We start from the raw sequence: 23267 nt of genomic DNA on the forward strand, positions 1-23267 counted from the left end.
GAAGTATGGGAGCAAAAGACAGAACTCTGTTAATTGGCTCATGTGACATATAGTTTGTTTGGTATGTTTGTGTGCACTGTGAATCATACAATCCCAAGGGGTGGCCCTTATTTTTTTTTTTTTTAAATGGCAGTTTTCTATTTATGATATTATTATGAAAATGGTTTATTAATATGAAGCGGGGTTTTACATATGAGCTGTGGTATGCAATATCTTTTTATAGAGACCTACATTGTTTGAGGGATATAGTTTTCCTTTAAGCTGTGTGTGCCGCATGGCTATGTGGGAACTGATTACTAATTTCCCAGTAATTTATGCAGACTCCCATATCAATTTAAGTAACATATCTGACTAAAAAAAAGATGCATGTTATTTGAAATCACAGGGGAAGGGGTCAATAAGATACTTTCAGTGACTGCATAGATTGAAACACTGTATGCCAATGACCACTGTAGGTGTGAGCCACAAAACTCTAAGAGAAACTCATTATCAGGAAAAGCTCCAAAGCATGGCAGTGCTAGTTCTCATAGCATTCTATTAAACTGCTTACAAAATTGAGAAGGTAAATAAGTGCCTAGAGCAGGGATCCCTAACCGTTACAACCTGTGAGCAACATTCAGAAGTGAAACGAGTTGGGGAGCAACACTAGCATGAAAAATGTTCCTGGGTGCCAAATAAGGGCTGTGGTTGGCAAATTTAGTAGCCCCTATGTGGATTGTCAACCTACATTAAGGCTCTGTTTGGCAGTACACCTGGTTTTTAATGCAATAAAACTTGCCTCCAAGCCAGGAATTGAAAAAATAAGCTCCTGCTTTGAAGCCACTGGGAGCAACATCCAAGGGGTTGGAGAGCAACTTGTTACTCACGAGCTACTGGAAGTCATCATCATACCCTATACCATGCTCCTTGAATCCAACACATTGAAAGGAAGCCATGATACTAACCATGTCCCAACATCCCTCGTGCCCACAGTGTAATGGAACCTCCTCCCACATCTTGTTCCAATGTGAAGTGAGAGCAGTCTGGGACTTAAAGGAAAAGTAACACCAAACACTGAAAGTGTATCAAAGTAATAAAAAAATAATGTACTGTTGCTCTACACTGGTAAAAGCCGTGTGTTTGCTTCAGAAATGTACTATAGTTTATATAAACAAGCTGCTCTGTAGCGAAGGGGGCAACCAATCAAGCTGGAAAAAAAGGCTCCGGTTACATAGCAGATAACCTATAAAATGCTATTGTATTGGACAGAGCTTATCTAGTATGTGCTGTGTAACCTGTGCCTTTTCTCCAGCTTGAATGACTGATCCAATGGCTACACAGCAGCTTATTTATATAAACTATATTAGTCTTTCTGAAGCAAACACACAAGTTTTACACTTCCATTTTTTTTTTTTATATTACTGTTCCTTTAAAGTTGCTCTGCTTTCTATAATGGGTGCTGCACTAATTCTCTGGAAAACAATAGGACTTTAAGTTCCAGAATCCATCACTTTCACGATGGAATTTGGTGATGGAGGGGACTAAAACTTGTTCCAGGAAACAGAGTATCATGGTTTTATTTCAACTTGTGAATTTACACCACTCGCGGCATCCGTAAAGCCACCAGCATTGTGGCTTATCCAACACACCCCTCACACTCACTGTTCACACTCCTGTCATCTGAAAAAAGGTACCGAAGCATTAGGGCCCTCACTGTAACAGTTTCTTCCCCCAAGCCATAAGGCTCCTGAATACTCAGGGACCGGACAGATCTCTCTCACACACACTCCATCTGACCTTACTATATACCACAACGTTACACAGCCACTGTACGCCATTGTATAAATAAATAGCCGTTGGATACAATTGTTCTCTATGAGCACATCTGTACTTTATCATGTTCTTTATCATGTTCATATCACAATGATACACCCATCATGTCTGACGTTTAGCATTATTTACTTAACATATTACATCTGCTGAGTGCGCACTGTCTTGTCCCTGCACTGTGCTGTCCTGTCTTGCAGGAGTTGCATATTTTTGCACTTGCACTTTTTTTTGTTCTCCAGTACATCTATGTTGTTTGTAGCACCATGGTCCTAGAGGAACGTTGTTTTGTTTCACTGTGTACTGTACAAACGTATATGGATGAAATGACAATGAACTAACTCTTGACTTAATTCTTGACTTAACTCTTGAAATAAAGTTATGTCTGTGAAATATATATATATATATATCTTATAGTAGTGGACAGCACTCCGTTCCAAGTCCTTTGCCTGGGTGCTCTGTAAGACCAGTATATAAAGATAAAAAAGACCAGCAACACCAGGTTTTTTTGCAAGTAGAAAAAGTGTTATTGCATATGTAACCGACGTTACGTTTCGGTCCCTTTTGGGACCTTTCTCAAGGTGAAAAAAAAAAAAAAAAAAAACCTTGAGAAAGGTCCCAAAAGGGACCGAAAAGTAACGTCGGTTACATATGCAATAACACTTTTTCTACTTGCAAAAAAACCTGGTGTTGCTGGTCTTTTTTATCTTTATATATATATATATATATATATATATATATATATATATATATATATATATATATATATATATATATATATATATATATATATGGGAAAGTTGTGCTCACCACTATTTTTTAAAACCATTAGGCGGGGGTGCAATGAGGCTGTGACCACAAAATACATATAGTCAAACACAAGAGTCCTCTGCACTCAACCCATTATCAATATATTTAAGACAGCGACATTTTGTGCATACTGCTACTAAAAAATGCCTTACCCTTTAAACAAAACAGGGATTGTTTGTCCATATATTGCAATATATTTAAGCTGGCCAACTACGTCAAAGTCATCCCATATCTGGCCAGTCCTACGCTTAATTTTCATCTGATTCATTAAGAATTCTATTGCTTCATTATACATTTTACAAAGGGACTAGGTTTTACCTGCAACTTACTAGCTGCTTTCAAAGTAAAACTCCCAAACTTGGCTGCCCTTTTATTAGACACCAGTGGGATCACCTGACTATAGCTGGGAAGGGTGGGAGCTACAACATGGAGCTGGTCACTGCTCCTGTATAAACTATAACAAACAAGGGAATAGGTTTTACCTGAGCACAACTTTCCCATATGGACAAACAATCCCTGTTTTGTTTAAAGGGTAAGGCATTTTTTAGTAGCAGTATGCACAAAATGTCGCTGTCTTAAATATATTGATAATGGGTTGAGTGCAGAGGACTCTTGTGTTTGACTATATATATATATATATATATATATATATATATATATATATATATTTCTGGAAGTTCACATAGTGCTTATGCATCTTTTCTACATAATCATAGACTATGATTAAGTGGTGTCCCCATAATTCGTTAGGCGTCCATTTTTTTTTGGTCTTGGATAATGGCAGCAAAATCTGATAAAGAGGCCACATAACACAGAAACCCCTAATATACCCATCACAGTTACCTGTTTCTTCAAAAAGTATGAATAAATGCCATTTTCTATGCTGAAATCCAGCTGTTTAACAGTTCTTTTTCTGCATCATTTGAAATCCTAGCAGGGAAGGAGGGACTAAACACTGATGTTACAAATTGTAACAACTTCCCCACAGCTTACAGACAGCATGCAGGAACTACATAACCCACAATGCATTGCACTGTGATGTTCCTTTCCTTATGGAAATCACTTGTGCAGGGAATTGTGGGGATTGGAGGATGCAGGCTGAGAACAGATGGCTGTTGATACAAAGTAACAGTAGTCAGACAGCTCAGCAAAGTAGTCAAGACAGATCAGCAGGAGAGCAGGGGGCTAGGCTTAGGGAACTGCCAGAAACCATTAAAAATCATGAAAAGTCTGCATATTTGTTAAATGATTAAATTGCTTGAAATTATGTTTACTTTTCAAAAAGCTTAAAGGGGTGTTACACCTTTGAACTAACTTTTAATTTTTTATAGAATGACCAATCCCTGGCAGCTTTTCAATTAGTCTTCATTATTTATTTCGTATAGTTTTTGAATTATTTACTGTCTTCTGCTGATCCTTTCCAGCTTTTGAATGGGTGGGGGTCACTGACCCCATTCTAAAAAAAATGCTCTGTAAAGATACAAATGTATTTTTATTGCTACTTTTTATTACTCGTCTTTCTATTCAGGCCCTCTCCTATTCATATTCCAGTTTTTACTCAGATCAGTGCATGGTTGCTAGGGTGATTTGCACCCTAGCAACCAGATTGCCAAACTTGCAAACGGGAGAGCTGCCGAATAAAAAGCTAAAGAACTCAAAAACCACAAATAATAAAGCTTGATGACCAATTACAAATTGTCTCAGAATATCACTTTCTACATCATACTAAAAGTTAACTGGAAGGTGAACAATCGCTTTTTGTGTGAAGTTCCCCTTTAAATTAGTATTGTCTGTAATAGGAAGGCAGTTTACATTTATTCACATGAGGGGGGGAGTGATGAGGCATCAGGACCAGCTTGGAAACCATTTGAAGACCAAGATGTAAATAACGCTGGCGTAAACCCCTTCCCTAACCAGCGTCCCTAGTTGCTAATTGTCTACATGGAATGTGTTAAATAAAGTTATTCTAAGAAAGCCGGAAGTGACGGAGAGGCTAGCGCTGGACAGTTCATAGTCCATGGCTACGGTTCCTTCGGGTAGCGCATGCGCCTTGCTTCGCGCACAGGTACGTCAGCGATTGTTGTTGTTTCGGCGCGGGGAAAGATGGAGACGGATGGTGGAGTCTCCCAGCAACTCCTAAGGGAGTTCACAGCAATAACCGGTAAGAAATGTGAGGGTTGGTGTACATTTGGCTGACTGTGAGTCATAGCCTGCGCACGCGACTTCCCACATACTATAAGGGGCTGTGCCGCTACATGCGACGTACACAGCGCTTCCGGTTTCATAGACTGTCTAAGAGGAGTAAATGTTGTGGAGTAAAGGAAAGCGTGTTCCACCTGGGCTTCAACAGGGGCTTGTGCCTCACAGTTGATCATGCTTTTCATCATTGAGTTCTATAACTAAGCTGAAACTGGAGTTCCTAAACCATATTCCTGAGGTTACATGGCTCGGTTACAGAGGGGTCCTGCTCAAGCCTGAAATGTGCTCTCCGAGTGGCGACACTATCCTGGCTCTTAGTCACGTGGTGGGACCCGCATGGTTTAAAAATGTCAGACAACAGATATAGGGAAATGCACCTTGTACTGTTGCCGTCCACTTGTAAAATGAATGTGCTTTCATCAGAAACACTACTAAAGTTCATATAAACAAGCCATGGGGGCGGCCAGTCAAGCACAGGATTCACAGCAGATAACAGATACTTTTTGAAGAATCCCATTGTGTACTACAGAGCTTATCGGTTATCTGCTGTGAATCCTGTGCTTGAATGGCTGCCCCCACGGCTTGTTTATATGAACTATAGTAGTGTTTCTGAAGCAAACACACCAGTTTAACCAGGGCAGCGCAACAGAACATTCATTTTTCATTACTTTAAAACACTTTCATTTTTGGTGTTAATGTTCCTTTTAAAGGGATACTGTCATGGGGAAAAAAAATGTTCAAAATGTCAATAGTTAATAGTGCTGCTCCAGCTACTTAAGCAGAATTCTGCGCTGAAATCCATTTCTCAAAAGAGCAAACTGATTTTTTTTATATTCAATTTTGAAATCTGACATGGGGCTAGACATATTGTCAATTTCACAGCTGCCCCAAGTCATGTGACTTGTGCTCTGATAAACTTCAATCACTCTTTACTGCAAGTTAAGGTGGCCATACACGGGCCGATAAAAGCTGCCGACAGACCGTGTCGGCAGCTTATTGGCCCGTGTATGGGGGCCCCCGACGGGCTTCCCCGATCGAGATCTGGCCGAAAGTCGGCCAGATCTCGATCGGATGGGATTAAAAATCCCGTCGGATCGCGGCCGCATCTGTTCGTTGATGCGGTCCCGCGATCCGACCGCCCGTTTGGCGAACGCTAGGATCCGATCGTTGGGCCCTAGGGCCCACGATCGGATCAGCCCGATATTGCCCACCTCAAGGTGGGCATATCGGAGGGAGATCCGCTCGTTTGGCGACATCGCCAAACGAGCGGATCTATCCGTGTATGGCCACCTTTAGAGTGAGATCACCCCCTCCCTTTTTCCCCCCAGCAGCCAAACAAAAGAACAATGCGAAGGTAACCAGATAACAGCTCCCTAACACAAGATAACAGCTGCCTGGTAGATCTAAGAACAACACTCAATAGCAAAAACCCATGTCCCACTGAGACACATTCAGTTACAATGAGAAGGAAAAACAGCAGCCTGCCAGAAAGCACATCTCTCCTAAAGTGCAGGCACATGACCAGGGGCAGCTGGGAAATTGACAATATGTCTAGCCCCATGTCCGATTTCAAAATTGAATATAAAAAAATCTGTTTGCTCTTTTGAGAAATGGGTTTCAGTGCAGAATTCTGCTAGAGTAGCACTATTAACTGATGCGTTTTGAAAAAAACATGTTTTCCCATGACAGGATCCCTTTAAAGGAAATGCAACACTAAATTATTTAGTAAAAAATCTATTCTACCCTGCACTTAGATAAGCTCTGTCCTGCACAAAGTTTACCACTTGTTATGCTTTATTAAAAAAAAACCATGATATAACTCTGCTTCCGATCTTTTGCATAAAGGCGATGGGGCGACATTCCCTCTGTAAGATCAGACATGCAGCACTCAACATCTCCTCCTAGCCGACTTCTGCCCAAACCGGAAGTTCAATGTTACTGCTGCACGGAGGATTTATTCAGCTGCTTAGTAATATATCTCCGTCTTCATTTAATTCAGGTACTGGGAGATGGTGCGTGTGGGCAGTGTTTTTCTTTCTGCAAAGACTGCGCCGACCTGTGTGCTTCAGAGATAAATCGGTCTGACGTACGAAACAGGGCAGATGAAAAATTCTCAGTGTTTTTTTTGTTTTTTTTTGAAGTCCGCTTTGAGCAGAGTTCAGGCTAGGAGGAGATGTTGAGTGCTGCATGTTTGATCTTGCAGAGGGAATGTCGCCCCATCGCCTTTATGCATAAGATTGGAAGCAGAGTTAAATCATGTTTTTTTTTTAAATAAAGCATTACAAGTGGTAAACTTAGTGCAGGAAAGAGCTTATCTTAGTGCAGGGTAGAATAGATTGTTTTACTTAAAAAAATTAGTGTTACATTTCCTTTAAGTAAGCAATGATTTCCTTGTTTAGAAATTCTTTAAGTCTTTAGGGCTCATCGACAGTTGCTGGAGCAGCTACCTCCACTTAGTATCATAGACGAAAATAGGGACTGGAGAGCCTTTAGATGTAGTCTGAATTTCTTTATTGAAGCACTACATGTTTCGGACCACAACGGTCCTTCCTCGGGTGCATGTTACCTTGCACCCGAGGAAGGACAGTTGTGGTCCGAAACATGTAGTGCTTCAAAAAAGAAATTCAGACTATATTGAAAGGCTCTCCATTTCCTTTTAAGTATCCTACAACAGAATGGGATAAACACACACTGCCTAGTTTAGTTGCTTACAATTACATTTTTTGTCATTATGCAAAATATCAATTTTTTGGTCCGGGACCCCTTTTAGAAAGTGCGGATCTCAACATCGGCCTCGTGATGATACCTATTAGTCGCCGCTTTGTCAATCAGTAGCAGAGAATGTCCCGTCTTCATGTATAACAGCGTCTGTTTTCATTTTGCTAACCAACATGTGTGCATTATCACTGACGAAAGGAGCAGCAGGCTCCTGAAACATTTGATTCTTGTACGCCGCACAAAATAAACTTTTTGGAGGTACGTTTGGTACACCGCAGCAAATATTGGAACGCGTCTTCTCCTTTTTTTTTTTTTTGTCCTGGATAGTGTTCATGTCGAGTCACATGACTGGGAGCAGACAGTGCTAACATAGACGTTTTCCCAAGTATTTTCTACAAACCGTTAGTGTATTATAATTCTACTAACTGTTCCTTTAAAGGAACAGTTCAGTGTGACAAGACAAACTAGGTAAATAGATATGTGCAAAATAAAAAATATTTCTAATATAGTTAGTTGGCCAAAAATGTAATGTATAAAGGCTGGAGTGACTGGATGTGTAACATAATAGCCAGAATCCAACTTCCTGCTTTTCAGCTCTATAACTCTGAGTTAGTCAGTGACTTGAAGAGGGGCCACATCGTACATATCTGTTCAGTGAGGTTCAATTGATCTTCAGCATTCAGCTCAGATTCAAAGCAACAGATATGACCCTTGTGGCCCCCGTCAAGTCTCTGATTGGTTACTGCCTGGTAGCCAGTCAGTGTAAACCAAGAGAGCTGAAAAGCAGGAAGTAGTGGCTATTATGTGAGACATCCAGTCACTCCAGCCTTTATACATTACATTTTTGGCTAACTAACTATATTAGAAATATTTTTTATTTTGCACATCCTATCTATTTACCCAGTTTTAATTTTTACACTGAACAATTCCTTTAAGAAAGCACAGATTCTCCAGCCTACCACTATATATTCTAGGACAATTTTGGTCTGTTACATATTTGGAATCGGCCAAATATGGTAAGTGGGTAGTCTTATATTAATTCGATGTTGGCAGCACACACTTCTTTTTTTTTATATGAAGTTTACATTACCTAAGTCCTTGTGGGTGGTGTGTGAGGTAAAAATTAATTAATTGGAAATTGATAAAAAGTGTCTTTATCGCACTCAGTAAATTACTTCAAAATAATAATTTAATTATTAATTAGTGGATTTCATTTGAGATTTACAATCCTATATTTCTCAATAATCATGTCATGTATATAAATTGGTCAATTTCATGTATTATTTTTTTTTAAAAAGTTAATGTGAAATCACAGTCAATAATTTCATTCCAGAATTGATTGCTTTTAAGAACATCTTCTTTGTTGGAAGATTTATACCTTAAAGAGTAAATTATGTCCATCCGTTTTTTGAATTACTGATATTACATATGTCCGTCCGTTTCCGATTGGTTCAAGGTTATTAATGGAATGCAGTATAATCTGGCAACAATGTATCCTAGAGCCTTACTTTTGAATCGGCACTATCCTTTGTGGGAGAGACCACGCTCTGTCTCTAATCAGTATGACTTAGTCTGCATTTATATTCAGTCTGCATTCAGACTTTCAATGAACCGCTGCATATTGCATACATTACCACCGCCGACACTTCTGCAGTAGTTGCTATCACAGTGACTGCGTGTTCAGTCCAATTTCGGCTGTCTGCCAGAACATCGACACTGAAATGGTAAACGGATCTCTTGCTTCGCCAGATTGTCTGGACCGATATTGAACGCCAATACCTTTTTATGTTTCTCTATAAAAAGCTGTATTGTTTAGTAAGCTTGAAAAAAGGCAATGTGTAGCCTTAATCATCACTTATCCAGGTCCTGCCTGTGTTCCTAATAAAGACATTTTTATTTAAAGAAAATTTGTGTTGCTGTACTTCAAGAAAAAATTCAAGCAGGAAGTGATGTCACACCAAGCTACTATGGCAGCTGCTATCTTAAACAATCAGAGAGAGCTTCTAGAGCTTTTACTCAGGTGTGGTAAAGCATTCTGCAGAATAAATAGTGTTATAGCTTGCACTATTATGGCTAATCTATTGGCAATAGCTTTCCTTCTTCTTTAAAGGAGAACTAAAGCCTAAGTAAAGTGGAAATGTTGTAGATTATGTTTTGGGCTTCTGTACCAACCCAAGGCAACCACGGCTCTTTAGCAGGGAAGATCTTTGGTTCCAAAGATGCCCCAGTAGCTCCCCATCTTATTTTGTGCTGATACACTGCACATGCTCTGTGCTGCTGTCACTTATTGAGCCACTCACAATATACAGTACACATAGGGGCACATTTACTTAGATTGAGTGAAGGAATAGAAGAAAAAATACTTCAAATTTTGAATGTTTTTTTTTGGCCACTTCGACCATCGAATTGGCTACTACTTCGCCACCTAAAACCTACTGAACATCAATGTTAGCCTATGGGGAAGGTCCCCTTCCTTACTAATTTCTGATTGAAGGAAAATAGTTCAATCGATGGATTAAAATCCTTCGATCGTATTAAATGCGGTAAATCCTTCGACTTCGATATTCGAAGTCGAAGAATTTTACTTAGACGGTCGAATATCGAGGGTTAATTAACCCTCTATATTCGACCATTTGTAAATGTGCCCCATAGAATATAAATGTTACAATATAAGACTGATTATCAATTAATACCGATAAATTTTTACATGGCAGCGCAGAAACCAGGGCAACTAGCATCAGAAATTAATAATCTGCTTTGTAGCATCAATTTATATTACAGACAAACCTCATTTACTGCTTGTAAATTTGTGATGACCCCTAAGCTTAGCTTCTCAAAAGCTGCTCAGAGCCCACTGAGCTTGTGAGTGTCACAGTTTTCTATTTATGGCACAAACTACTAAAGTATTTTATTATGAAATGGTTTATTTACATGAAGCAGGGTTTTACATATGAGCTGTTTTATGCAATATCTTTATAGAGACCTATATTGTTTGAGGGGTATAGTTTTCCTTTAATACAAATACATACGTTCAGTTGCATTAAAGATTACCCAGAGCTAAGTGTCAAGGAGTCAAAAGTATTGATGTCCGTAGAGTTCTGTAGTGCTTACAATCTAAAGATTGGGCTGCCGTAACTTTAGATTGCAATTGGTTGCTAGAAACTTGTCATACTGTATTAATTTAGAATGTACCCAGGACTGTCCTAAACCTCATTGTATGTTCAGGTCTGGAAGGATGCCGGAGTGCTCTTTTTTATTTCTGTAGTCACAACATCTATCTCATTCACCTTAAGTGATTTCTAAACATCATTTTGTATGTTGAATGTAAAAGAATGTTTAAAGAGGGGCCCAAAAAATTATTTAAAATCCAATTTTATCACATTAGCCATGTAGTAATTATCTGTGTTAATTACTAATCAGCCTTATATTGTGACATTCTATTCTATATGTACTGTATATTTTGAGTCCCTAAGCTCAGTATGCAAAGAGCATGTGCAATGAATCCGCAGAAAAGAAGATGGGGAGCTACTGGGGCATCTTTGGAGACACAAATCTTTAGCTAAAGGGCTGTGGTTGCCTTGGGCTGGTACAGAAATCCAAAACATAATGTTTAACATTTTTATCTACTTTTTTAGTTAAGCTTTAGTTCTCCTTTAACAAGATTCAGCCAAATACTCAACCTCAAGATGAAAAAACGTAGCATTAAAAGTTAGCATAATTGCTGAACAATAAACTTGCAATTGTCGAGAGCTTTAAAATCACTTGAATTTAATGGCTGTATTTGATTTAATCCTGCAAATATTGCTGTGATAAATCTGAATTCTTATTCAGTTCATCCCTAGCAATAATCCTTATGCCAGTTACTTTGGGGCTTTTATTTTTAGTTCACACCCTCTTTGTCCAACATTTTTCTAATGGCCCACTCATAAAGCTAGAGGCATATGTCAACATTGCTGTATCAGCCATTGAGCAATATTTTTTAAAATATCTAGGATCACAACTAAGAGTTCAGATTTTCATGTCTGGCCATGAGACTATATCCTTCATACAGAGGAGGGCCAGCACCCACAGTTTGTGATGGTTTATTTCAACAGAGAAATAAAGCCGGCCATACACTTTTTAAAGGGGACCCGTCACCCTAAGAAATAATTCCAAATCCTATTTTATGATGTTAGTCAAGCTAAATAAATTGCACTTATACTTTATAAATGATTTGTTAGCCTTGGAATTCAATATCACATGAAGCAGACAGGTGCCAATTTTTCGACATTTTTATTAAGGCAAGATTTTCATCATGCAAAAATTTTGCTTAGGCACCAGAATGGTGCACCTGATACCCATACACTGGCTACACAATTAGATGGGGAGGAGGAATGTGAGGAGTGCAGTGATATCCAGGCAGAATTGAAAGTGAAAGTAATTGCCTGCTCCGCCTCTATGCTGGCATAGAGGAGGGGCAGGCAAAATATGAATGTCAGGTGAGATTCTTAACTGAGTTTATAATGGGTATGAATTTTTTAATAAAAAAAAAAAAATTGGGGTTCATTCTTAATTTGAAAAGTACCTTTATTGTATAGCTTTTTGTGTCTGGGTGACAGGTCCCCTTTAAGATTCACTTGTTGGTTAAGGCTGCCTGAGGGTTGCACAATTTGGCCACCTGCATTCTAGACTAAATTGTATTATCTGAACGTTTACACCTGTTTTCCTCAAATAATTTCCAAAGGAATTGATGGAATGCACATTGGATATGTATCTATTTTAGGGCACCAAAAGTAAGTGTAGTTTTATCGTGACTTTGAAATAACATCTTGTAGGGAGGGGATGCTCCAAGGTAAATGTACTGATGATATTTTCCTGATTACCTGCTAGTGCAGTTTTGGTAGGAAACTGTAAAGTGGAAGTGTTCTAAAACCTGTTCTAAATCTATGGTACGTTTCATATGTTTACATTAACAAAACCAAAACACAGTTTCAGGTTCCAGAAGCTAACTGTATTAGATAATGTTTGTCTATTATTAATTGTATCTACAGGTGCCAGTGAAAGTGTGGGAAAGCACATGCTGGAGGCATGTAATCACAACTTAGAGATGGCAGTCACCATGTTTTTAGATGGGGGTGGTATAGCCGATGAGCCTAGCACAAGCTCTGCTTCATCATCTACAGCCCGACCTGCTCCAGAGTAAGTGCTTCTATATCTATGTAAAATAGATCACATATTCAGAGCCCATAATTTTGCTTTATTTATGAGTTGCTAATTGCATTTTTTTTTTCAGTTTAAGTGATGATGTTCGAGCGCCAATACCGCAGAAACAAGAAATCCTCGTGGAGCCAGAAATATTTGGTGGTGAGTTAAAATTTGAAGGAAAGCTTGAAGATGAAGGAGTGGTGTATCAATTTGACTTGTAGTATCTTTGTACAGGATATTGGCAAACTTTGAGAGAGCTGTTCATGCCCATTCCATCATTGGTTGTTATACCATGGGCACTTAGGCAATAGGTGGTGCCATCATCTGGCTTCTTCTATGGGCTTTAAGATATGATCAGTAAGGTTATGTATGACCACACAGCCTCAGAATTAAGCCGCTTAAAGGGAAAATTAAATTTCTTTTTCCCTTTTAGCTCCTAAAAGACGAAGACCTGCTCGTTCTATATTTGATGGCTTTAGAGATTTCCAGACTGAGACCAGTAAGTATCTGTATTCCATTTTAGAACAGCTCTGGGTTTGGAGGTTGATTTAATGCGTTATACAAAATGCTGCTAACACTGACTACATTATAACATCTCAGTTGCTCTTTTAAAGGGACAGTCAAGGCCTTGTAAGACTTCTCAAATTGCTTGTTACACACACGTAACCATATCTGAAATACTTCTGATATTTAAATAGAACATAGATTTTCATACTAAATTTTATTATTGTCTTTCCATTACACAGGAGTATTTGGGCACTAATGTGTTTTCAAGACTATAGAAGTCATTTTAATGACCTATTTAATGGGATCAGGGTGTAATAATGCAAATTATTGTTTCCTTAAATGCAGAGATTAGTGCAGAATCTCTTGTAATAAAGTCAGGTTAGTAAAAATAAAGTTTTTACCTGTGTCTTATTTCATTTATCTGACACAATTTACCTGTTTTTTCTTAGACCTTAACAGTGCTTGAAAGGGAAAACACAACTCGAGTGATGCACTTTCTATTTGATTCATGATAGCATGCCTTTAGTATTAATCTGATTTGTCAGTGTTTTCCAGGCAGACATATCCACTGAAGGGAGGGGTTTGCATCATTACATCGCAAGCCATAGAAAACCATTACAGTTCAGTTTTTAATCATTTATTCAGGCTTTTAGACAGATTTGCTGGCCATCTTTATTGAAACATACAAACCACCATAATAGTTTACTTTATAGTATCTTATAATCTATGTCTGTCTGATTATGCTGTTTTTTTCCCCATCCCCTCTGGCACTGTAGTTCGTCAAGAGCAGGAGCTGATAAATGGAGGGGCAGTGGATAAGAAGCTCACCACATTGGCTGACCTTTTTAGGCCCCCTATTGACCTTATGCATAAAGGCAGTTTTGAGACGGTAAGTACACGGAACAGTGTATCTGAAAAATTTATTTTAAGGCTTCTATATTAACGGGAATTATCGTGAAAATGAAAATTTCATATAAGTTTCAGCATACTGAAATAAGACTTTGTAAATGCAATCCATTAAATATTCCGCATAGTTTCTGAAATAATAAAATTTATCTTCACTATCCCTCTCTCGGCCTCTGTTTCTCTTCATTCTCTCTTCATGCAGTAGTTTACTGTCTGATATACATTGACAATTCGACCCAATATATCTTATAGGGGGACTCATTATGCCTAGAAGATGTATTAGAGCTAACTCTATTAAAATCAGCAGACATCATGTCTCTCTAGATGCAGGATTTGTGCAAAAGGCAGTTATTTTATTAGATTTTGTTTGTAATGGAATCGGTTATTTGAGTGAGCTTTAATTCTTCTGCTAGGAAAGAAAGCCCCCCCCCCCCATATAAGATATATTGGATCTATTGTGAATGAATATCTGACACCCAACTGCTGCATGAAGACAAAATGAAGAGAAACAGATGCTGAGAGATGGATAGTGAACATAAACTTGATTATTTCAGAAAGGATGCAGAATTTTTAATTGATTGTATTTAGAAAGTTTCTTCATTCAGTATGCTGACAATTATATTACATTTTTATTTTCACAATAGTTCCCCTTTAATTTTACATTTAACGCATTAAAGTGCACATAGAACCCCCAAGATCTTCAACTGCACCAGGCCTCATATAGTTGTCATCTACTAAACTACATCACCACCAAGGGCTTTGGTGAAGCAGTGCTTCCCAGTGTTGCCCCATAATTTGTTGTTACTGCAAATTCTTTATTTGAAAAAATATCACCAGAAAAATACAATATTACTTATAAAAAATATACTGTATCTTGGGAGAAATTGCTGAGATAGATTTGCAATATAGCGTCTGTGTTTGCAATACTGCAGTTGCCGATAGAAACCAATCACCCATTTGTTTTGAATAGACTACTATAAGTTAGAAAATTTTAGACCTCGTTTGTTGCTATTGGCAACTGCACTTATGCAAGTTAGCACATATCTTCATAAAGTCCTAAGAGTATCTTCGAGTTTCAGGTGGTTCATTTAATACTTCTCTACATTTTATGGCCAAAGAAGTTGGATCTGTTTTGCATGTTTGCATCTTCATTGAGTTTACTGTATTTGGCATATCAATTATATTTTTGTTAAGTGCATTTATTTTGTAACACACACTTCATCTTGCTGATGCATTTTTAGTCCAAATAGCTTCATTTTTTAGGGAAAATAACTTATGTAAACAGAAATAACTTATGTAAACAGAGGAGTTTAAACATACAGGCAGCAATACTATTAAAAATAGGGAGCTCTTGTACTTTTTTCCTTTTTTAGATTGCTGAATTAGAATAAAACAGGATAATAGCATAGGTAGTTTTGCTATTACCCATGTTTTTCTCTAATTTCAGAGCATCTAAAAAGGAGTTCTATTTCTAAAGGAAGATATCCTGAAATCCCACTAAATCCTGTGTCTGGATCAGCAGTACATACAGAATGAGCTTGAAGAAACTGTATTGTGAAAACCCTGAACTTGTGAGTCGGACTTTTCTCAGTTAGACTTTACATTATGGGAGTTATTTATCAAAGGTCGAATTTTAGGGTGTTCTATACCTTGAATGAGCTCACAACTCAAATGGTTCCTAATTTAAGAGAAAATTTGAATGAGAAAACTTGAATCAGCAAGTTCGGGGGTTAACAACCACAAAACTCAAATTAATCGATTTTTCTGAGGGAAGGAATTTAAATCGCCCAAATTTATCGAGTGTAGTCCCTAAACTTAGCTTTTCATCAGCTTCCCAGGACACTGAGAACATGTTCATTGCTACGGTCACTCTAAATGGTAGCCTAACAAGATCAAAGATGGGAAGCTGCTGTGGATCATTGCTGTTATAGAGTTTCTGAACCTATAGAGTTTCTAGTAAGTTTACTAAACAAGATAAGGAAAATAAGATGACTAGTCTGTTGAGCATCTTACCCTAAAGCCTTATAATTGTACAAAGAAAAACATTTCTTCTACTATTGCCAATTTTTTTTATTTCCATTTCAGAATGTAATAATTTATTAAGGGCAAAAAAAACCAGTTTGCATTATTCAAAGAGGAAGGAATCCAATTAATATTTAGAATAGGAGTTCACAAGGTGCAAAAAAAAAAAGGCAAATACCAGCTTATCATTGAACATAATTTTGTCAGAAACGGTTATTGTTTCAAAATCATGCTTCATATTCATAGTTTATAGCATCATATTTCCAATCATATCTATAGGTACATACAAACAACTTTATAAATATGAATGCTAGCTGTCTTATGAACAATTTATATGCAGCGTGTTGTACCAATGTGTATAGCCTAGAGATCCTGAAATGTAAATAGTGCACATGAATTCTACCCCTCACAAAAAAAATTGGTAAAAATTCTAGATCACTGTTTCAATTCCATTTTGTGAAGACAGTTAGATAATTTAAATGGCGTATTGATTTGGGAAATTTTAAAAGCATACAAGAGAACTAGACCTGCCCCAGTAATCACTGATAAATATAGGGGTGGCTGTTGGTAAGTGCAAACAGGAGCGCCAGGTGATTTCTAGCTCTTGTTCAGTGCAGATGTTAAATACAAGGCTCTGTTATACTTTGTGTTTTTCTGTGTGTCTTGAATTGCTCTGAAACTCGAAAAAAAAGGAACTTGCAAAAGTGCTTAGAAAAGCATCCTTAGCTATTTTACAGTTTTTAAAATGTTTTAAGGTTTACGTATCCTTTAAAATAGTATTGATTTCATTTGTTTAAAACCTTTGTTATCATACAAACCAGTCTAAGCTCTTTTTATGGGGAGGGGGAATGAATCACTGACAATATTTTATAAAGACTCAACCAAATGGGGGGAAAGGGAACGTATGTGATCATTTAATTGCCAATCGAGTAATTATGCAAGTACAAATGAGGAAGAGGTCATTTCCTCTGGATGTTCCAAAACAAGAGCTAAAATTGTGCTTGCTTATTCATTGACATGTTCAGTAAGCACAGAGGTATTTTGTAATCACAAGCTATTTCCAGAAAATCACTGCAAATGGCAGAAGCAATTTTCATTTTTACTAAGAGGTGTCAAGGTCTGAAGTTGAAAAAAAAAAAACCATTTGGAGAAAGCCATGTTTAATGACCGCACAGTACCCTGCCAGCTCTGAGTACACCTAATGCCCTTTATGGGACTCCCTGCACCTGTCACCTCTTAAATATGTGCCTAGTGTTGGATTTTTAGTAGCATCATCAAATGGCATGGGCTCGAGAGTTGAATGAACTGTAAAGGTCAACCATTTTGCACCCTTTCATGCTACACCATAGGCAGCACTGCTTCATGACTAAATTATCCTTAGCAAAATAATTGAGCACCATTATGTCACCAAGCCCTCTTTTAATTTAAACCCTTTTTAGTGAAAGTAGCTTTTGATTTGGCAATGCTACATTTTGCCAGTAAACACAATGGTTGGCAGAGTTCCACAGGATACCCAGAAACCCTTGCTTGGGCCTGTACTTAAAGGAGAACTATTGCAAAAATGAACATTTTAATATAAGCTTCAGTGTACTGAAATAAGAATCTTTCCAAATCCAATCAATTAATAATTCTGTATTGTTTCTGAAATAATCAAGTTTATCTTCACTATCCATCTCTCAGCATCTGTTTCTCTTCATTCTGTCTTCATGCAGGAGTTGGGTGTCAGATAGTCTTTGACAGTTCGATCCAATATATCTTATAGGGGGGCTCCTTTTGCCTAGAAAAAAATAGAGCTCACTCTATTAAAATCACCAGACATCTCTCTACATGCAGAATTTGTGTAAAAGGCAGTTATTTTGTTAAATTTATAGTTTTCTACTGGAATCTGTTATTTGAGTGTGCTAATTCACCTTCTAGGAAAGGAGCCCCCCTAAATAATATTGGATCTAACTGTCAATGACTATCTGACACCCAACTCCTGCATGAAGACAGAATGAAGAGAAACAGATGCTAAGAGAGGGATAGTGAAGATAAATTTGATTATTTCAGAAACGGTACAACATTTTCTTTTTGTATTTAGAAAGTTTCTTATTTTAGTATGTTGAAGCTCATATTAAATTTTAATTTTCGCGATGGTTCCCCTTTAAGGTCGATTGGGATGAATTATATTTTTACTGTTTTGGGTATCTTTGGAACTTACAAGGTTACAGTTGCAGTCAAGTTTATATTTTTCTGTAACCATGCGATGAGGTGAGCGGCCTACACAAATTTTGGCCAACACTGGGATGACTGAGCACTAATGGGGAAAAAAAATAGGGTAACATGAATTGGGCTTTGAGGCAGAACAACTGCTCTCTAAGAATTTAGGGGCAGATTTACTAAGGGTCGAATATCGAGGGTTAATTAACCTTTGATATTCGACTAGGAACTAAAATCGAACGATTTAGCGCTAATCCTACGATCGAACGATTCGAAGGATTTTAATACAACGATCGAAGGAATATCCTTCGATCAAAAAAACGCAGGCAAGCCTATGGGGACCTTCCCCATAGGCTAACATTGACTTCGGTAGCTTTTAGCTGCCGAAGTAGGGGGTCGAAGTTTTTCTTAAAGAGACAGTACTTCGATTATCGAATGGTCGAATAGTCGAACGATTTTTAGTTCGAATCGTTCGAGTCGAAGTAGTGGTCGAAGTAGCCCATTCGATGGTCGAAGTAGCCAAAAAAACACTTCGAAATTCGAAGTTTTTTTCATTCGAATCCTTCACTCGAGCTTTGTAAATGTGCCCCTTATTGTCCACACAACACGTTTCAAACCTACTGGCTCTTTGTTGCGTATCTATGACTAAGCACTAGGAAAGTTCTAGTTTAGCTCCCACTGTTTTGTCTATGTGTCACTAAATGGAGGCTGGGTATTCAACATGCTAACAGCAGAGTATTCTCTGTGCCTTCATAATCTACTGCCATGGAAAATAACCTTACCTTAAGTCTGCTAAAAGGGCTTTAAATATGAAATAAATCCATTAGGATTGTATTGCTTACAGTATAAATTCATATTCCTGAGTATTCTTTATATAGTGGATAAAGTACTCCCTCTTGTAAAATGTAAGGATATTAGAAGTTACCGAGGAGTGTTTTTATACAGGCCATGGAACTCCAAGGTGATTTATTGAAATACACAATTTTCAGTAAGACATGTGACAGAAATTACATCACTAAGCTTCCATTATAACCGATGACATCACTAAGCACCATTTATAAGGATATCATTTACAGCATATTCATTGATCTTGTGTATTATATTATAATATGTTTGTCAAAGTACAGATCCTATATTCATAACCAAAGAAAGTTATCGATTGCTTTTCCTGCGCTGCTCACCTTTTAATTTGATCGTGTGGGATTTTTGTTTTGTAGGCCAAGCAGTGTGGGCAGTTGCACAACAAGTGGCTGATGATCAACATTCAGAATGTGCAAGATTTTTCATGTCAGTGCTTGAACAGAGACATTTGGAGCAATGACACAGTAAAGACACTTATACGGGAGCATTTCATCTTCTGGCAGGCAAGACCTTGAACAAATGTAGCACTCATGTTTGTGCTTCTGTTCCTTTTCTCTTTTTTTATTTTTTATCACTATTCCCTTACTTGTAACCTGAATACATGTGGGTAAAAAGCAGTATTTATGATACACTCGTGATTTAAACCAGTGCTTTTTACTGATCAACTAATTTCCTGTACATATCGCAAACAAAGCAAAAAAATAATTGCATATGGCTACCACCTAGAATAAAAAAGGGATATAACCCCCCCCCAACAATGAATTGATGAAAACATACTCAAAGTGGCCCTCTGAGCCCTTGCAGTTTACATGAATTTTTTAGTGATTTCTAAGATATTAACAGTTTTATACTGCTAATATAAGGCTTTCCACTTAACAGCTCTTTGAAGGTCAGTGACTCCTAACAGTATATGCAGTTCCCATATTTTGTTCACCCTAGGATCACTGACTCAAAAAGCCAGTCAAAAGCCAGTTATTAGCAGTCTGAGAAATTTTCTCCAGACAATTCCCTGTAAATTTGTCACTGTTAGTGTGACAGACATAAAAAGATATATCATTGATGATCAGTCTTTATTCTGATACACATTCCTGCTGCAAAAGGACATGCATATCCTTAACCCTTTTAAACACCCATTGATCTAGTTATATAAAAAAAACTGATGAGCTCATCGTTGTACCTGTACCCAGATTTTAACAATGTATGGGTTTTGTTTATGTAAACATATTGCATCAGGGTCTCCTCTTTACCACTGAAGCTATAACTTCATTATAACACATTGCCCTGAATAGGTAATGGCTGGTAGTATAAAATAATATCTTACTTTTCTTTTTTACATTGAATGTTATCCTTGTAATCCCTTAGATTTATGAAGTGTTGATTTAGAGAAGTGGAGGCTTTTGTGCTTATTACACATCTACTTCATTTGCCAGTAGCAGGTTATAATCTGCCTCTTCATCTTGTACATCAAAATGTTTTTAGTGGAAAATGGTCAACACGGTTACTGTGCCCTAGTATCCGGCTGATTCTCTCCTTGCAGCATTCCTCATTTTACATGTCATGCCCTGCTTAGAGCTTTACATAGAGCAACAAATATTTTGGAATGTTAAAGGAGAAGGAAAGTCGTTTGGCACTTACCTGGCACTCCGGGCTCCTATTCGCAGAAAACGACACCAGCCTGGGGTTATTCCAGCGAGCACCACGGAGCAATCCTCTTCCTGCTTCTTCACTCTTCAAAATTTCCCGAGGCAGACACGTGCAGTAGAATGAAATAACTAGCTTTTTCTTTAAAGTTCAGCTTTTCACTCTACTGTGCATGCACAGCCATGAGAAGAAAGAAGCAGGAAGAGGAGAGCTCCATGGTGCTCACTGGTAGAACCCTGGACCAGTGCAGTTTTCTGCTGATTGGAGCACCAGCCTGGGGTGTCCGGTAATTAAATACAATCATTTGGTGTTGCCTAACATTTGGCACCCCCAAGTGCCAAATTACTTTCCTTCTCCTTTAAAGGCATCAAAAGATTTCTGGTTCTCCCTGATTTCCAATTTCCCAATTTCTAAATACTTAACCAGATCTCTGTGAAGTAGTTGTATTGCCTAGTATATCTTGAGGAGACTTTAGTTCCTCATTTTCTGTGGGTGAGTGATGTGTGTAAGGATGAACATGACTAATTTGTGCCTTTTTCACCCCCACTGTGACCGTGAAAGATGATTGGCTCTTAAAGGAAAACTATACACCTCAAACAATGTAGGTCTCTATAAAAAGATAGTGTGTATATAACAGCTCGTATGTAAAACCCTGCTTTGTGTAAATAAACCATATTCATAATAATATACTTTTTTAGTAGTATGTGCCATTGGGTAATCATAAATGGAAAACTGCCATTTTAAAAAAGTAAGGGCAGCCCCCCTGGGATTCTAGGATTCACGTTGCACACAAACAAACCATACGTTAGGTCACATGAGCCAATTAACAGACAGAGTTCTGTTGCTTCCACACTTCTTCCTGTTATAGTCAGAGTTGTATTTCTGGTCAGGAGATCTCTGAGGCAACACACAGACCATCACGAAATGGTGGTTCAAGGCAAGAGATGTAAGGGCAAGATTTACTTAAATATATTTGTACTAGTTTGATCAGATTCTTTAATATCTCACTTAATTTGATATAAACCGTTGCTCAAGTATTCATATTGGAGGTATAGTTTTCCTTTAAGCAGTGATGTTTCCATTAAAAGAAAATATTATTTTCCTGTTATCTATTATTGCATCACAGGTTTATCATGACAGCGAAGAAGGTCAAAGATATATTCAATTCTACAAATTGCCAGAATTCCCATATGTATCGATCCTTGACCCTCGTACAGGTAATAATGAGGTATCATTCATTCATTGTCTTTTTCTTTGAAGGCTAGCCTGCTTTCTGCTTGGTTAGCATACCATGACGTACATAACTCAGCATTCCTAAGGATGCAACATCTACCTATACCTATTCCTAATTGATAGATATTATATGCTAATAAGGAACAAACCTAGTGACCTAATGGCTATTTTGATTTTTATTATCCTGATTTATCTTACTGCTTTTTTCAAAAATATTTTCATGCTAGTGTTGCTCCCCAACTTCTTTTACTTCTGAATATTGCTCACGGGTTCAAAAGGTTGGGGATCCCATGAATAAATGGTTGTATATATTGAACCTAAAGATTTATATACAAAGCAGCCAACAACATACATGTGATAAAGAGGGCCTTGCCAAAATTAGTATACAATGCATCTTGTGGAACAGGAACTAGTGCTTTTTGGATCACCTGCATGGTGGAAAAAAACTACTTAAAGGGGAACCTTTGCGAAAATGTAATATAAGCTTCAGCATACTGAAATAAGAAACTTTCTAAATACAATTAATTCTGTACTGTTTCAGAAAAAAATCAAGTTTATATTCATTATTCCTCTCTCGTCATCTGTTTCTTTTCACTCCGTCTTCATGCAGGAGTTGGGTGTGAGATGAAGATCCACTATATCTTATAGGGGGCTCCTTTTGCCTAGAAGACCTAGAGCTCACTCTATTAAAATCACCAAAAATCCTGTCTCTACATGCAGAATTTGTAAAAGGCAGTTATTTTGTTAGATTTTGTTTGTACTGGAATTGGTTATTTGAGTGAGCTCTAATTCATCTGCTAGGAAAGGAGGCCCCCCTAAAAGATATATTGGATAATTCATCTGACACTCAACTGCTGCTTGAAGACAGACTGAAACAATGCAGGATTTTTAATTGATTGTATTTAGTACGTTTCTTATTTCAGTAGGAAGCTTATATTAAATTTTCATTTTCCCGATAGTTCCCCTTTAATGTTCACATACCTCTTGGATTTATTTCATTTTCTCCTCTTGCTTCTTATACACAGGTCAGAAGTTAGTAGAATGGCACAAACTGGATCCAAATTCCTTTGTGGAACAAGTTACGGGATTTCTTGGGGAACATGGACAGCTCGATGGCCTTTCATCTAGTCCCCCTAAAAAAAGGTTACGCTCTGTAAGTAAAGCCCTGAATGCTATTTAAT

The 23267-nt window shown here is 37.7% G+C and overlaps 1 protein-coding gene across 2 annotated transcripts in view; it reads left to right on the plus strand.

Annotated features, from left to right (window-relative positions):
- Nucleotides 1-4574: 4574 nt before the first annotated feature.
- The window catches only part of ubxn7.L (UBX domain protein 7 L homeolog), a 30125-nt gene continuing 11432 nt past the window's right edge, over nt 4575-23267 (plus strand). The window contains exons 1-9 of one of the 2 annotated variants that reach the window (XM_041563488.1): nt 4575-4777; nt 6661-6814; nt 12564-12711; nt 12806-12876; nt 13151-13216; nt 14001-14113; nt 19569-19715; nt 21980-22070; nt 23112-23239. In XM_041563488.1, coding sequence (XP_041419422.1) covers nt 6748-6814; nt 12564-12711; nt 12806-12876; nt 13151-13216; nt 14001-14113; nt 19569-19715; nt 21980-22070; nt 23112-23239 — 831 coding nt within the window. In that variant the 5' untranslated portion in view covers nt 4575-4777; nt 6661-6747. The remainder of the gene's footprint in view (nt 4778-6660; nt 6815-12563; nt 12712-12805; nt 12877-13150; nt 13217-14000; nt 14114-19568; nt 19716-21979; nt 22071-23111; nt 23240-23267) is intronic. The other variant, XM_018263955.2, reaches the window with a different exon arrangement.

The sequence above is a fragment of the Xenopus laevis genome, chromosome 5L (genome assembly GCF_017654675.1).
Source record: "Xenopus laevis strain J_2021 chromosome 5L, Xenopus_laevis_v10.1, whole genome shotgun sequence".
Taxonomy (NCBI): Eukaryota; Metazoa; Chordata; class Amphibia; order Anura; family Pipidae; genus Xenopus; species Xenopus laevis.